This window comes from Limulus polyphemus, unplaced genomic scaffold (assembly GCF_000517525.1).
Source record: "Limulus polyphemus unplaced genomic scaffold, Limulus_polyphemus-2.1.2 Scaffold1605, whole genome shotgun sequence".
NCBI classification, from domain to species: Eukaryota; Metazoa; Arthropoda; class Merostomata; order Xiphosura; family Limulidae; genus Limulus; species Limulus polyphemus.
Window position 1 is genome coordinate 80,512 of NW_013667215.1, and position 18,072 is coordinate 98,583.

At 29.6% G+C, this 18,072-nt stretch overlaps 1 protein-coding gene across 1 annotated transcript in view; it reads left to right on the forward strand.

The window, feature by feature from the left end:
- Positions 1–18,072, forward strand: part of LOC106464278 (cilia- and flagella-associated protein 61-like) — a 111,813-nt gene that overhangs the window by 68,509 nt on the left and 25,232 nt on the right. The window contains exons 16-23 of the mRNA XM_022391983.1: positions 1,729–1,805; positions 2,063–2,161; positions 4,713–4,799; positions 5,564–5,796; positions 9,381–9,496; positions 11,601–11,774; positions 16,222–16,270; positions 16,852–17,021. Of these exons, the coding sequence (XP_022247691.1) occupies positions 1,729–1,805; positions 2,063–2,161; positions 4,713–4,799; positions 5,564–5,796; positions 9,381–9,496; positions 11,601–11,774; positions 16,222–16,270; positions 16,852–17,021 (1,005 nt within the window). The remainder of the gene's footprint in view (positions 1–1,728; positions 1,806–2,062; positions 2,162–4,712; positions 4,800–5,563; positions 5,797–9,380; positions 9,497–11,600; positions 11,775–16,221; positions 16,271–16,851; positions 17,022–18,072) is intronic.

The window sequence follows — 18,072 nt, forward strand, 5'->3', positions numbered from 1 at the left end:
TTTCGACCTTCTTAGGTCATCTTCATGTTAACTAAGACAGTTTGAAACTGGCCATTACTGGGCACGTCTTAGAAACGAGAGTGTGAACAGAATCAAGATTGTAGGGGGCATAGCAGTTAGACGTTAGGTGATTAATATAGGTATAAAAGTGTTCCTTTATGTTGGTTCAATTTTGGTTTGAGTTCTTGTATAAGTAGTTTTTTTTTAATTTTTTTTATGTTTGTCTTTGTTTCTCTACTTAAAATTTTGGTGTTTTTTATGGTTATGTTAGAAACGAGAGTGTGAACAGATTCGAGATTGTAGGGGCATAGCAGTTAGATGTTAGGTGATTAATACAGGTATAAAAGTGTTCCTTTATGTTGGTTCAATTTTGGTTTGAGTTCTTGTATAAGTACGGCTTTTTTGATTTTTTTTTGTTTGTCTTTGTTTATCTACTTAAAATTTTGGTGTTTTCTATGGTTATGTTATGTCTTAAACAGGATTTACTAAATTCTAAGAAAATTACAATATTTGTTATTATTCATAAATACCAAGTATAAGAGAGTAGGTTGTGTGATATCTGCATATCACACTATATCACATTGTGTTGTTTTATCCCATGCATACAAAAACGAGCTTGATAGAGTGCAATGATATTACTTAGAAAACCGTTTGTGAATAGATAATTTTGCATGAAAGAAATATTTATATTTAAGTGTGATTTTTCAATGTGCATCAATCACATTTCTCAGTTTATCTTTAACACCAGTCAGTATTAAAATAAAACTTCACTTGTAGGGACTAAATAAATGTTTTACTTGAATAAAATGAGATATTGAGCTTGGAATTTTACCTTTGAAATCCATTTTTCTGTTGAATCTTTTGTTAACAAGAATGATATGGGTATCATTATCGTTAGAACATTTTCCTCTAATAGCTAGTAATAATAGTTAGTAGTTGTGTGTTTTTTCCAGCTTTACCTATCAAATTTTGACACTTCATACTTTGGAAATACAGTGTGGCAACTGGACATTAGCACAGACATGGTACAGTCAATGCTACTGTTAAACAAATGTTGTCAAATTATGAATAGAAAATGTAGAGGAAAATACTTCAATACAAATGAGAATGAAATGAACTACCAGTAAAAAATACAGACACAGACGGTCTACTACAAAAATAATTAATGCATGTACAAACCAATAACTGGTTTTATACGAGTACTTTGTTACATTATTTTTATTGAAACACTTGTAGAATAAAATTATTTTTTTTAGATTGTCACATATGAATGTATTTTGTGTCATATGTTAATTTTTCAGAAAAGTTTGCATAATGCTTATTATTCTAAACTTTAATTGATGATAAAAATATTAGATATGAATTTCCGAGTCACATAATACATACAGCTATGTATGTGTAATGGGGTTTTAATGAAATATATAACGTAAGTAAATAAGTAGTATATAGATAATCATATAGTAATAACCATATTAGATGTAACATCTACCCACAAGTGTTCTATATGTGGCTCTTACATTTATTCTACTTATTTGTACACTCTTCAAAGGAACTTGTATATGAACTAGAAAAGATGTTTTTGTAATAGTTGAAACATATGTAGATTATCTGTTGAAATCTATTATTAAAGCATGTTAAAGTGGATACTTAAATTTATCATTTCCCCTTAAATATTTTGTTTTTGAGATTAATCATTATGATATGAATTATAGCTATTTTTTCTTTTAGATTGTGTTAAACATTAGAATTGTAGTTGTAGGAGCTAGTGAAGTTGGTCTTGCATTTCTAGAAGCCTTGGTAATGAGGTGAGAGAGTGATCTTAAATTTTAATTTTTTGCACATCTTTTCAAACTTTCTAAGTTTCTATTTCATAATCCAGTTAAATTTTCTCCATGATAGTTTATAAGAACTCATACTATATTTAAATGCTAAGTAATGTGGAATAGTATGTTGTATTTTGACTAAGTTAAGAAGATTGGCTAATATAATTTTAGAGAACTTATTATCCAACTACTTGTATAAAATTTACTATTTAGTTGTAAAGAAATTCTTATATTTCCAGCTCAGATCTGCAGTTTAATTACCTGACACTGGTAGCTCCACATGGATTGCCTGGGGAATTAATCCCAGATGAATTGCGTGAGACTTTTCACCCACAAAGGTAAGGGTTCTGTGCAAAAACATTACAACAAGAAAGTTAATTATCCTTATGATATTTTTGTTTCACTACAGTCCTGTAACAACCTAGACTTTTAGAACTTGTGGGTTTGGAATTTGTAAAAAAAGTATTAAACACTCCATAGTTAAAATATTTGTTTAAAAAATTAAATAATTTATTATTCATTCTAAGGTTTAAAAACGTGTGATTGTTTTTTCAAGTATGTGACAATGATACCATCTGTTTATAGATGCCTTAGTGGGTTATGTAAATAGATAAATATTAGCATTTAGAGTAAACAAATTGACTTACAAATGTTTTAAGTAAAAACGATTATATAATATAAGTACCACAGATGACAATGTAGAACCAGAATGTATAAAAACAGAGTTACTTTTACTGTTGGGAAAAAGTGTAAGCAAATATCTCAAACAAAAGAGTAACAGTAATTATCATGGAGAGCAGTAATTTTCCTTGATCATTCCTGATAATTATCAACAGCTCATTATTACCAGTAAATATGCAGGAAATTATATAACTTTAGGTATAATTCAAATAGTTGTAACTAGAATTTTAATAAATTAAAATATTTTTTCTTTGCTAGAAGAAATTTAATTTGCAGAAATATTCAAACATGTATGTACTTTATAAGGGAAGCTGTATGTAATTATTGCTTAGAACATTTTGTACTGAATATAGGTAGATAAGAAAAAAATGGTGTAACATGTATAAGCGGCATTAGTTTTTACGTTTATATTAGTCAGTACTACATTACTAGTGTAAGTAGCTGACCACTCATGTAATGACATTCGCTTCTGTGCATTTTGTATTTTAGATCAGCCATATAGACTATAACTGATAGTGAGTTGCTTAACCATATGTGCATGAGGTCAATCCAGTGGATTGACCCCTGTATTAATGAAGAAATATTGTCTATAATTTCTAAATGTACAAGTCTGTTGTACACAAATAATTAAATGTACAGAAGTATTTGTACCCAAGATATGTCTGTGAATTGCTAGCATCAATCTGACTCACACTCTGACAGGTCAAAGTGCAAGGTGATGTTTGTATTAAGAATAAAAATACTTTAGTCCATCAAACAGTTAGTATATTGTATTTTAATAACCTGTAAAACCTCTGGAAAGCATATCTACAGTTTTTTTTTCAGTGTTTCTATATGTATTATATTATATCTGGAATTTACTCTTCCTCTACCACTAAATCAGTAGTGTTGTGTAAGATGAATAGTTGATAACTTTAACATCAAATACATAATACCATATTGAATGGCACTCTGTAAAAGGTCATGGCATGGGCACCCATACACAGAGTTAATATATTTTATTATTATAGTTAATTCACTTATTTTCAAAAGTATGTATAATCTCAGTGAAATATTAGTTATACATATATTATTAAATAACATTCATGGTTACTGACTGACAGAAATAAGTAATATAGTTATGTAATAACTTCTACCAGAAAAATTGCTAACAATTACAGTTAATAATAACTAGCAGAAATGCCACCCTATGGGTGGCAGTTTTTGCTAGTAATTAATAATTGTAGTATTAAAACTTTAATTTATATATTAAAAGGGGTACTAGATTTTGAAAAATAATAGTTTTTTTTAAGAACTCAAATTTCTCAGTGCTACATTTAAAAATTACATCGATAAAGATATAATCAAACCCTAATGTACAGTCCTAGTCAAAGTCATGTTTGTATTGTGAGGAGAGTATTTTTATTTAAAATTGTGTTCTATTATAAAGAAATGATTATTGCACATACCACAGTTATTTTTCTAATTGTCTGTGTCTTGAATACCTAAGTGTGAAGTTTTATGGATTTTTGTTTGTGGTGCCAGATGGTGCAGGAGTTTTGGTTACATACATAGATACTGACATACATGCTACATCCATTATTGTAAGAGTAGTCTTAATTAGAAGTAGTAGGCAAACCTCTAAAAGCCACTGTTACCATTCTGCTTTAGGCCATCAGTTGAGTAACCTCAATGTTAGTGGTTTTTTTAGTACAGTAATACTTTTTATGACATAGGTTTTAAATCAACACAGTGAGCTTGAAATATGCAAAATGGCAATTTTAATTTACAAAAAAAAAAATAATGTTTATTGCTCTACCTGATGAACAGGATTTTACACTTATCAGTTTGTGGATTAGTTTTATCAAAATAATACATAAATGGTGACATGGGTAATTAATTAACACTTTTGTCATTGAAATTTTAAATTTTTATTTAAGAAAGGCTATATGCAAAAAGGCAGACACTGGGGTAAAAAAGAAGTCTGATATCAAAACAACATTTCAGTTACATAATAAAAAAGTTAACAAATAAATATGTGTGACATCACATATTGTTGGCATACATCACAGGATTCATCAGTAACAAAAGTATTTTTAGTATTGCTCTTACTCATTATCCCTCTTTACTCTAGTTATACAGAAAATGAAGTTAATTCTTATAATGAAAACAATGTATGTAATTTTTGTATGTGATATAAAATAGCTATACGTTTTCCACATTGTTTAGCCACTGTTATTGTCCACAAAGACTTCATCAACTTTGTATGAGTACATGGGTTAACCAAGTTTATGGGACTATGACTTCCATTGACAAGTAAGTTTTGAATTTATCTTAATTAAGCACTTATTTTCTTGAAAAGACTATGAGTTTTATTTCAGTATGCCTTTAAAGTTTCGTATTTATTAAATTTTTTTCTCACTGTTTCTTGAAAGTTAGCTTAACATGTAACATCCATACAAGGACATCAAACACGAACACACATGATAACATATAACATTATATTTGGAAACTTTAATGCATAGGCAAATAATGTGAACGTTTTAGTCATGGTAACTATAGCATTAAAATATAGTTTGCAATATATTTTTTATTAAATTTATGTAACATGTTTATAAAAAGGATGAATAATTTTTGTATAGACATAATTGAGAACTTAAATATTTTAACCTAATGTTATTGATAAGAAAAGATTAGCATAAAATATATGATAACAATTACATTTTTTGAATAATTAGGTGTGAAATACATTCTGTCATACTAATAATTAATTTTAAGAAAAATATCATAATATTTCCAGTGTTCATTAATTTTGCATCATCTAAACATTTGCATTCAACATTTTAATCAAGGTTTTATAAGCCTTTAGCAGCAAAAATTAAACTATGTTTGAATTTTTTTAACTTTCTTATTTAAGGGTAATTATAGTTATTTAAGTGTTCTTTTTTTTCTAATAAGAATGTTAAACCTATCTTAATAAAGGTTTTCATACTTAATCTCATAAATAATATAAAAGTGAGAACACTTTGAGTATTCAAAATAAATAAATATGACATTAAATGCATGCTGAAATATTTCAGAGAATTGAAAGTTATTGAAGTGGATTCTAAAGCTGAAATTCCTTATGATATACTTATCCTTTGTTGTGGAAACCAGTGGCAGCTTTCATCATCAAGCAATATACATTCTTTCCTGAGAGGAACAGGATTGGATTCAGTTACCCCAAAATCAGTCAATTTGTTTCTAATTAATGATGAATTTGATATTGCTACTGCCCTGAACTGGATTGAAACAGTTTTTTTGAAAACCACCAGTGAGACTTTTTAATATGATTCCAGTGTGCTTTAGTCTATTAAAGTTTAGGAAATAGAGTTTGTGAAAATTATATTTTAACACAGAATTAAGATTTAATATATATAAGTAAAGACTAAATTGGTATCACTGTTTTAACATATAATTTACAGTTAATACCTATTTTCATGTAGTATCTATTCAACATAGTAAACTGTTATTGTTTTTATTTTTTTACAACTTAGAACATAGTGAGTCCAGTCAAGATCATTTCTTAAGTATATCTAGGTGTTCCATTTCGTGATTGGTTAGCTAGAAAATGTGGAGTACGAAATTAATTTTGGATTTTCAGACAGATCTCATTTTAACTCTAAGTCAGGACAATCAGCTATTGTCCCAACTCTCCTTTTTTTGTTTATCAGTAACAATGTCTGTTCTTGATCATCTTCACACTGTGTCTAATTGCTCTCTTCATTCAACTGATGACAAATCACTGCACTTGTTCCTCCAGCAAGGGTTGTTGCAGTGGTAAGGTGACTATGTGCTTTAACTGTTTTGAACCTTGAAATACCACACATGCATAAGGAATTATTGGAAGTTCATTCTTTTGATTTCTTTTGACTTGTTGTTAAGTGCAAAGTTACATAATAGCTATCTGTGTTGTATCCACAATAGGAAATCAAACCCTGGATTTTAGCATTATAAGCCCTCAAACTTACTGCTGAGCCACCAGGGTGAAGCATATAGGGTTACTACAGCTACTCAGTATCATAAACCAATGTACATATTAACAAGTAACCATTTATTCAGAACACTTGACATTACTGTTATATTTGCCCTGCATGTTAGTATGTGTACCATGCCTATAGGTTCTTACATTTTATCTAATATGCTATCCCTCCTGAACATTTCATTATCTTAGTCTTACCTCTGTGTCACAAGCAACTCTGTCAGGTTTTGTAAGGCCAGATTTTTTACAGTAGGTATCTGTGACTTGTTGGTGATAAATTTCAACTTTAAACAAACAGCAACACAGTGTGCTTGTTTTAAAAATAATATATATTAAAACAAATCAAGCATATATATAAATGTTTGTGACACTGTTGGTTACCACAGTCGTGTTCAGAGCTTTAAATAATTGTCTCTTTTTCATAAAGTCCACACAGGCTGGTTCAGTTACTTTAGAACACAATTGGCAAGACAAATTATTCTTTTCTACTTTGTTATTACAATACAGTCTCTGATAATTTCTTTTTAGAAATTGCCACTATATACTCGTTATTGCTAAACTCCTGAGCATGTAGTTTATAACTAGAACTAACTAAATAATGACTTTTTGACACATATTTATATCCTGACAGAAGTCTAGAACATTCCATGCAATACTAGATATTCTGATGCAGTAATATCCCTTCTAAAAATAACTAAGTATGAAAACTGCACTATATAAACTATCTAAATCATTAAAATCACATTAAACTTAAGCAGAAACAGTTGTGTATATCTAACAGATTCCTTTCCTGCTAGCTTTTTGAAGCGCATAATTGTCTCTGTCTTCTTGAAAGATACATCTATACTAGTACCCTACTGCCCCTGATGTCACTAATGAGTGGATTTAATGTAAAGTAATTATAGATTGGTTCATTATCTAATATTTTAAGTGCCATAAAACCTATATCTAATGTAGTTGCCAACCAAGTAATCTGGAATTAAAATTTGTTTTAAGTAAGTAGTTCAGTTAGGAAGCAGTAACAGACTAAAACAAACAGCTGCTACAAACGATTGAAAAAGAAAACAAATTTATTAATCTTTGACAACCATAGAAATCCAAAATAATACTTTCAAACAGTTTAAATATAAAGTTTATCACTTATGATATGATTATGTATTTTTGTAATATTTTCGTATTTTGGTAATATTTTAGTGAAGCTTTGTTGTGAGGCATTGTGGGCATATTGCCTGATTAATGATGTGCACCTAACTAACAGTTTTATCACGTGATATATTATTATGCACGTGCTGTATAATGGTTATTTGGCAAATATGAAAAAGGTCTCAGGTTTCCATTAAAAAACGTTTTTTTAAAAGTTTTAGTGTTTAGGCTTAGTTGAGTTTGAGTGGCTATTTGAGACAGATATTTCTGTATCAACTCGAAAGAGTTTGTGAATCTAGATATTAATCGTAGGTTTTTGCTATAAGCTAACATTTAGCTTATTTCTTTTGACTCTAAAGAGTTTGTAAGTCTATGAATTAGTCTTAACTTTTTGTAACTTTTGTGAGCCTTGTTGCTTTTAAGAACTTTTGAAAACCATTTCGAAAATATCAATAAGTTTTGGTGCAGTGGACATTTGAACAGTGAAAAATTTTGTAACCATACATCTAGTTGTGAATTGGAACTTTAAATTTACAACCTAAAGCTGAATTTCAACATACTACAGGTTTGAAATGATTGTGATTGAATTGGAGAGACAGTTCCTACGTGGATCTACCAAGAAGAGTGATTTTTTTTATTGTATCTTTTGAAAATTATTGTATATAAGCTAATATTTGATATTTGTGTTTATTTTTTGTTTTTTTTATAATATATTTCTAAAACTACAAAATTTTCAGAATTGTCAATCTTTGTTTTTATGTATTAACTATTATATAATAAGGTAATATGGGATTGTAACACTTATCAAAAACACAATTAATGAATACATGGCTGGCCAGAACTTGATACTAACATTAATGAACAATACAACATAAATATCAATGTTAATGATTATTTCAATAAACAGATGAATCAGGAAAAAGAACCAGAAGAAAAAAAACCACATTCCAAGAAAGAAAAAAAACAATATTCCAAATTTAAACAACTTCAAGATCAATAACAATATCAAGTAACAATTCAACAATAATATGTTTTAACTATATCGTGTAAACTAACTCATTTAGGCTCAAGGCAGGGTTTTTATTTAGTGGTTAATTACACTATGAGGTTACATCTCATGTGACTAGCTAATTTATAAATCTTTTACAACATTAATATCTGTATGTCACAACTAGGGGAAGCTTTTGTCAGTTTCATAATATATATACATACTGAAGTTCAATGTGCTCTAGCTTGAAGGTGAGTTATCACTTTAATATAACTAAAAATTCATTGTTGAACTAAATGATAGAAGGAATAATAAATTAACAGTAAACAAACCCATAACAAAATAAAAGTAGAATTTGCTATCTCACGGCGTTTTCTTTCTCTCAGGACAGGAGATTCCTATCAGCACTTTGTGAGGTTTTTGTTTAGGTTACTTTTTATATTCATCCTAACTTGCTGCTTTCACCATTACAACCTACTTGTTTCTTCTTGATTACTGAAATAAAAATATTACCAAGAAATTGTAATTCTCTAAGAATATTTAACATCTCTATACATTACTTTACTTAACCACTAAAACGTTTCTATTCATTGCCAGACTTCTTATATAACTGATGATTATTATAGAGAGTTAAAAACATCTTCACTAAGCTACTGAATGACTGTATTAAAGAAATATGGTTTAAAAAATGTAAAACTGGAGAGAGGAACAATGTGATTCATTTTAGAATGCTTTTTTTCAACAGATAATGCTGTAGTCTATGGGAGATATTTGGAAGTTTACTCATCTATTGCTACTCTGTTGAAACTTGGAGTTTCAGGCAGCCAGATAACTTTAATTAGCCCTTCAACAACTCCTGAAGTATGAACATTTGATTCTTTTAATTTTCTTTGTTTTGTTAATTGTTACAGGCTATATTCAGCTTTGATTACAGTATAAGAAACCACAAATGTAATGTTAAAAACAATTTTCTGTAGGAAACTTAAGATGACACATATGAAGTTACTTAAGGTATTATTTATATGCCTCTTTCTGTGCACATTTCTTCTAATTTTTTGGGTCTTATTTTGATTACAAAGTGAATTTGAATAATCATGTTCAAAACAAGTGTAAAAGAAATCATAAATGATTAAATATAAATATCTAGAGTATTAAGAGTGAGTAATGAACATTTCATTTTTTCTTTGGTGAAACTTAACTGATGTTTATTACATTGTTTTCTGATGATAAAATTATGGATAGGATGGTCAATGTCAAAGACGGAATGGTCAGGTGCCAAGTGTACAATCCAGTGTTGCTATTTATCCATGACATCTAGCAGTAGATACAATGAAATGGAATTTTCAACAATTTTTCATAAAGTGCTACTTTATTGGAGAAAGTGTGTCAGTTGTTGAGAAATTAGTGAATCATATATAACAGCACAAAATTTTTTGGCTTTTAACCTGCCAATATCCATTTTTGAAGCACATTGTGTGATATTAAATGGTTGCACTGTAGTTATCTTTTAAATATGGTGGATAGCACTTTTAAAAAATTGATACTGCTAGAAAGAGCATTGAAATTTGTGTAAATATCTGAAACCATTTTCTGGTTAAAAAATTTCTATTATGGTGGCACTTAAAAGTACATAAAATAGCCCAAAATACACCCGAGAGCATCTAAATTCCTATAACTTAGCAGCTGCTAGATCTCCAGCTTCTTGGTGGTACATTCCTTGACCTTATGGGGCTCAATAGAGCTTTGGACATTGTTCACTGTTTTTCATTTAAGCTGTAGCTGTCTCTGGAATATGAATGTCAGGATTTTCTTGTATTATTTAATTCAAAATGAATTAAATTCCAGTATCATGAAAATTCTCTTGAGAACTGTCACATTTTGCTCAAAGGTTAAATATTTTCATCTTTTTTTTCTAAAAAAAAAAAGAGAACCCCTTTAGACAAGCTAAAATATGAAATACTTCATCATTATCTGTTTCCATAGCTAAATAATATTTCTTTTGCATGGACTAACTTTTATCTCTCTGTCAAATGATTAGACATGGTTCACTATAAGTTTAATGTTGTATAATGACTCATCAGATGTGTATCAACAACTTAATTTCTATCATATATTACCTCGGAAGATCTTAATTTTAGCATAGATCATGTTATGAGATTAAATAGTGAGTGCTCTACTGTTTTTTTATTAATTTTGTTATCTTCATCTTTTTCCGCTTGTTCTACCAGAGTATCGCTGATTAAGTTTGTGTAGCTTTTTTACGAAGCTGTAACATAAGTATTACCCTTGGCAGCTATTATCTTTACAGTGAATGCAATCTGTATGTGTGGTTACTGTCTGGAGTTAATGATAGAAAAAATACTATCATAGATATTACCAAAAGCTCTTTCCTACCCCATAGTGTCTGCTTAAACGTTTTTTGTTGTCTTAATTCATCTAATTTAATATAAACATTGTAATGGCATAGTAGTGCTTAAGCCCACTATCAGGCCTTATTCTTCTTCTCCAATCTTCCCTCCCACATCAACTGAGTTTTGAGTACTTGTAGTTTTCTTGAACATTAGATCATACATCAAGCATCAGAAAACTCTTGTAAAATATGAAGTTCCAAAACCTATACTGAAAAATATTTCAAAATAAATACATTTTTAACCAAAGCACAAGAATTGTAACATTCATTAGGTAAGTCTGAAATGTCGCACTACAAAATAATACAACCATCTTAAAATTAAAGTATATGCTGATATTAAATTGACCTGAAACATATATAAAAGTATTTAGATTTCTAAACCAAAACAGACATCTTTAAATTATTGAATAGTATTCATGTAGGGGGTTGATGTCATAATTTTCCACTAATGACTCATACTTCCTGGTTACTTTCACCACTCCCATTTCCAGGTGCTTAGATACAATTTTTTTATTCTTTATTTTTGTTGTTTATGTTGTACATTTTCTTTCTCAGGAATCTTCAGTTTTTTCCAACTATGAGATTGCCCAAACTGTTAACAACTCTCTACTAGCAGAAGGAGTTCACATGATTGAAAATTGTGAAGTATTAACCTGGTGCACTACAGACAATTTAATTACATCTGTTACTGTTCAAGTTGGTACACAAGAAGAAACCATAGATTGTGGGGTAATTCCTGAATATTTTACAATTTTTACCCCAAATGTATATGGTAATTGTGCTTTGTGAATGTGATTGTTTTCTACATACATTTAAAATGTGAATGTCGCTTTTCAGAAGGTTTTTATCTGTAGCATGCATCCTATGTGAGGAATAAGTAGACTTTATTACTAAAATTTATAACATCTGAGACATTACTACCATATACTGTTGTTGCAATTAAAATAACTGTTAATTTCACCCTTTTATAACTAGTTTAAAGTATGTTGGTAGTAAGGAATATTTAGGTAATGTTCTACATATACTTAATAACATCCTAGTAAACCAGATGTCAAAAATTTATAAACATTTATGGATCCTTTTGCTTAGATAAAGTTTATATATGGCAGTGGCCATCTTGTAGGAACTTGAAACAGTTTGGCTCTATCTGTGTTCATTCCCTGGGGTGGTACAAGCCCATTTGAAAGGATGACAAAGATATCTGTTCAAATTAGTATAAAATGGAGTTTTTCTCCATTTTATGTAAGCTATGGATTATGGGATGCTACAATAGGACCCTTCGTGTGATTTGAAAATGTGGTATGACTTTCCTATGCAGGTGTATTTAGAAAACCTCTCCCACCCAACAGCAAGTGAGAAGTCACAACAGGAAGTAAGAAACTGGCCAATTTGATGTTAAACATAATCATTACTGTACAAAAAAAAATTAATTGGTTCAAGTGTGTTTGCTTATTTTTTTCAATAACGTCTGCATGCAATTTGTTCTTCATGTGACATTTCCTGAAACTGCATTTTGCAGAAGCTTTCAGCTCCTTGTTGGATATCAGTGTATTTGAAAAGTGAATTGTTCACATTTTGTTCAGAAATGGTTTAGTTAACAGTTGAAGTGTTATTAAGCTGTTATTTAAATACTTTTCTAATAGTACTTCAAAAGTATATTTTATTTTATCTGGATAAAGTTAGTATTTGGAAATGTGGTATTTCCTTTTTATGCCCAACACCAACAAAAAACTGTATGGTACAAAACCAAAGATTTTACTTATTTAGTCACAAATAAAATCTGAATTCCTATAGTCATTTATTTATAAGTTTTTTTAACTTTTTCTATAAGCCATACGTTACCAGAAAGTAGGAAAAAACTTCGTTTAATCTTCGTGATTCTGATCCATATGAATGTAGGATTTGAGAGCTGCAGTCAACTACACAATAAACATAAGTATTATTCTAGTTTCCTCTTGAAGTTGGTTATAGTAGAAAATTATTTTACTTTGAATATAATACTCTAAAAACATCTTCAGATATTATGATCACATGTAGTTTAAAGCCCAGGAAAAATAACACTTAGATTTGCTTTTTGTTCTGTTATATGGTTACAAGTTGGGAATATCTAATGACAGGGACTAGTAGATTTACATGTAGATCTAATATTAAGAGGTAGGTCTTTCATTGACACCAGTCTGTGATATTGTTCACTTGCTAGAGATTCAGCTGTCAAATCAAATATACTTAGCTTTCAAATTTAAAGTTTTTTGTTTCTATAGGTGCACCTAATTTTCATTTACAGACAAGTGAGTATATTATGAAAAATGTAAAGTCATACAAAAGCTTATAGTTTAGTGTTCCATAACCCGTAGATTACGTATGTCAGTAACTATTCCAAGTACAAGGGAGATATTGCTCAACTCATACCACTTACACCATCTCACATTTTGTTTGGACTATATCATGTTGTATTTGTTAAACATTTTTTTTTCTTTTGTGATTTCTGATGTTTTTTTCCCCTCTTTGACAAGAAGGGGATTCTCTTTTTGGGCTATGACTCTTTTTGAGTCATAGACTTCTAATTTAATTTACTATACTTTAAAACATTTCTTATACAACAATAATCAGAAACCATTATCTTTGAATGAATAAACAAAGTGAATAATATTACAATGTGTTTGATGTTAAAAAGATGTTTTTCTGATAAGTTTGGTTTCCAATATGTCACATTTCACTCTCGTCTTGCAGTTTTCTTTACAACTGTGTTCTCAACCAGAAGCAGTGTGTGTTACGAAGTAGGTCTAAGAATGCAGGTGTAAGAGAGAATTGGTTCAAGTTGTTTGATAAAAATACTAAACATACAAAAAAAGTCAATCTGCATTCATTATATTGTTATCATTTTCCATTTTTGGCATAGAAATTGTAACTATGTGGTATAAATGAATTTTAGTTTCTCAGTTTGCTGAATTAGCCTAGTAGACTATATCTGGTTAAGCTTCTTAGAATTTATACAGTGCCTGTTGCTGACACAGTTTTTCATTAAAGTATGTGAATATAAGATATATCTTTTGTCAAGTTTCAGAAAATGTTAGTAGTAGTTTTGATTTGGTTGTTTTTAAGCACAAAGCTACAGAATAGGCTGTCTGTGCTTTGCCCACTGTTTGTATTCAAACCTTGTTTTTAACATCATAAACCTGCGGTTACTACAAGAATTGTCACTGAATGCTGGTAAATATATGTAATAAAGCAATATTAAGTAGATTCTACAAACATTTCTTCACATTATTAAAAAAATTCATTTTAAGTTGTGGTATAACTTTCTTTCTAATTATTTTTATTGACAGTCTTATGGTAATAATATAAGGATAAGTGCCTAGGCCTTATGACCACTTAGCCATTGATATGTGTTTATCCTAGCTGGTTATGGACTTGTATTTTGTGGCAGGAACTAGGGTGTTTTTATATGGCTGGATGCTCTGTTTTGATAGGGCTATATAAGAGTATTTTCTTACAGTATAGTGGTGTCAGCAGGTTAGCCTGATAATATGGAGAATTCATATCTACAATCTTTTTTTACACTTCAAATCTTTAACTTACCTAACTTAAAATCTCTGTAAACTTTTTCAATATGCTCTTTACCATTTTTGAAATCTTGTATCACTAGCAGGATAATAATGATAAATTGCCTGAATTTTACAGACATTTAATTAGACATATGCTTCATCCAATTTGGCAACATGCTTCCATTTGTCATATTCCTACAGTTTTCAACACTTGGTATTCTGTTCAGCTATGTGCTTTGAGAGAAGGTTGTGAACATAGTTCTTGTGCTGCTTTGTATAATTAAATTGGTATCAATTATATTGTTTATTCAAGAGAGGTTCCTATGTTAGCTGCAATGGACTGTTTTGTTTTTAGATATATACTTCTGGTGATTGTTTGCCTTTCTTCACTGCCTTCAGTGTTAGCTGTAATAGAGTAGCCTATTTTTTAATTGCTGGAATCATGTTCCCACAGTTTACCAATACTGTTCAATAAGTCAGATACCTCATTTTTTAAAATACAGAAATTTTGTGACTTGCATGCTTCTGGAAGTGTGGAATTGGAGAATTTTTTGTTGGAATGTCCTGTAATGTAATCCTCCTGAAAAAGGTCAATCTTAAACTTCATCTGCACTTGCAAATCAGTTACATGATTTGCAACAAGAAGGTCAGGGTGTGTAATCTGTGTAGTCACAGGCAACATTAATGGCCAGAGTCAAGATGATTAGATATGCATATTACAAACATAGATTCTAAACAACCTTCTGCACAAAATATTGATGCTTAAGTTTTAAATATTATTTTAAAGAATAAATTTAAGTAATTAGAAAAGTTATTGTACTATATCTATATATCATATAAGCCAGTTGGTTGACTACATAATAACATTGTTAGACTTGCTATACCACTAATATGCATATTTAATGCACAATTAAGCAAAATTAATAATGTTAAACCCATAAAATATAATAAAAACTGGATATATTTAACTTTTTTAATTTCGTTTTTAACTTTGGTTTTGATTTGTTTTGGTTGTTGGAAAACACAAAGCTATATGATGCGGCTATCTGTTCTCTGCCAACTACAGATTTCAAAAACCAGTTTTTTTGGCATTGTAGTCTTGCAGATTTACTGCTGAGCCACTGGAAGGCTATTTCGTTTTTAATAGTTGCACAAAAGCTAGTAATATTTTGGTTGTCTTTCAGAACATTTCAAAACCAGTGTTGAAAAATAATTGTTACATATTTCCTTATTGAAAGTTCTACTAAATTCAAAAAATGTATCATTAAGATCTGAGAATATAGTAAATACTTGTATTATCTACAACAAGAAAAGTTGTTTAACATCATCTCTGATTGTGTAAAGGTTATTTTAGAGATTAACTTAATTAGAGCTTGATTCACAAATAGTCGGTCTGTCCTGTGCTAGAATTATAGTTAATTTCAATTAGACAATTGATGTTTTATATAAATATTAATTGCCAGTGTAATAGGGATTTCAACTAGATTCTAAAAGCCCTTGGTGAATCTTAATTGTATATTATAAATATTATGTAAATATTAAGAACAAATGGCATAAAAGTGCAAGATTGATTAATGTATATTTTAATTGCATTTTGAAAATCTGAACAGCTGTCATATTTCTAAATATAGGTTCTATTTTTGTATGACAAGAAAGATGTCAGCTCTACAACTTTTAAAGGTACATGAATATTAATTCATTATTTAATAGTGTTTAAATCAAAATTAAAATGTAATAATTATTTACACATGGAAATTATTTATTTTTTTCCCCACATATTGAAACATATTTGAAAAGACTGTTCGAATATTAAATTTCAAAGATTAGAAAGTTGTTGAGTGAAATGATTTGTTTATTATACATGTTTTTGAGACTGCAAGTCATAAGTGAGCTATATTGCATATTGTTAAACGTTATCTCAAACAATAAATATTGAACTTATTCTTTGTGCATAAGTGTTGTTAGTCCCGATTCATATCATGCAGGCACATGGGGATAATTGGGCAAAAGGTTCAATGTACATCATCTAACTGTATTAGCAAACAGACATATTGTGCCTTGAGTGGTATATTAAATATAGATATTACAAGCATTGAAAATAGTAAAACTTCTGTTCTCTCTCTCTATTTCTCCCTCTCATTTATAATGACAACCTATCTTATATAAGCATTGTTATTCCATGTACTTATTTCTTAATCTTGAAAAATCTGTATGGCATGTAAATAAATCTAGTGTACTGAGTAATATTCATTTTTATGCAGCTATCAATGATGCTAATTTGGTTTATGATGGACGTCTGGTGGTTGATTCCAGTTTTCAGACCAATGACCCTTACATATTTGCAGCTGGTTCACTTACAAAATTCTCTAGAAAATACTGTATGGATGGTATAACTCATCAGTCATTCAATTCCAAGGAAGTTGGTGAAAAGGTATGAAAAAGTGTCGTCATACTTAAGTACCAGTGTTGAAGTAATATTTTGGTAGATGTATAATTAAAATGAAATTGTTGTGTATTAAAATATTCCAAATACTGTACAAACGATGTATTTTCAATGTTTAAATACTTAAGTATATTCTTGCATCAGAGAAAACTAAAAATTATTTATATATGCATGAAACAACATCCATATGTGGTGTTTTCAATTAAAAAAAAAAACAGTTTCCCAACAAGTATTAAATAGAATTATCCATAATAATAGTAGAATTCCACCAGAACAAATTACAAGACTTCTTGTGATAAAAGGTATTTGAACTGAATCTTTGTTTCATATGAAAATGAACAGGCTAGACAAACGTTTTGTTAAAAAAACAAAAATCTTTATTCTCAAAGAGAAAACTCAAAACACATACCCACAACAAAACAGTCCTCACTCCAAGTTATGAAATATTTAGTCTACTTCAAGACTAAAGTAGCCTTGAAATATTCTTCCTTCTCGCAAGATAGATTACTTCAACACTAACTGCTAAACAAACTCTAAAAGGTCTTCTCTCTGCAAAAACTAGGAGCAAACTGATACAAAGAAAGTGCCGGGATTCCAAACATCAACTTGCTTTCTTTGACCAGTGGAAAGCATCAACTCATAAACTCTGTTCTCTAATAGCATTGGTCAACTATCCAATCTAATTGATGTTGAAGTCTGGCCAGCAAAGGATATTACAGCTCTAACTAGTTTTAACCCAGGCTCAACTTGCTTTCTTTGACCAGTGGAAAGCATCAACTCATAAACTCTGTTCTCTGATAGCATTGGTCAACTATCCAATCTAATTGATGTTGAAGTCTGGCCAGCAAAGGATATTACAGTTCTATCTAGCCTTAACCTAGGCTCAAAATATACTGAAATATCCCTACTGGCTGAAAACATCGTCTGCTAAAGAACCGAGTGTTAGGCTGACAAGAATAAGGTAATGTTAGACATCATGGACCAAATGTTGTCACTATGACAGTATGGAACTTGAATATTCAATAATTAAAAAAAAATT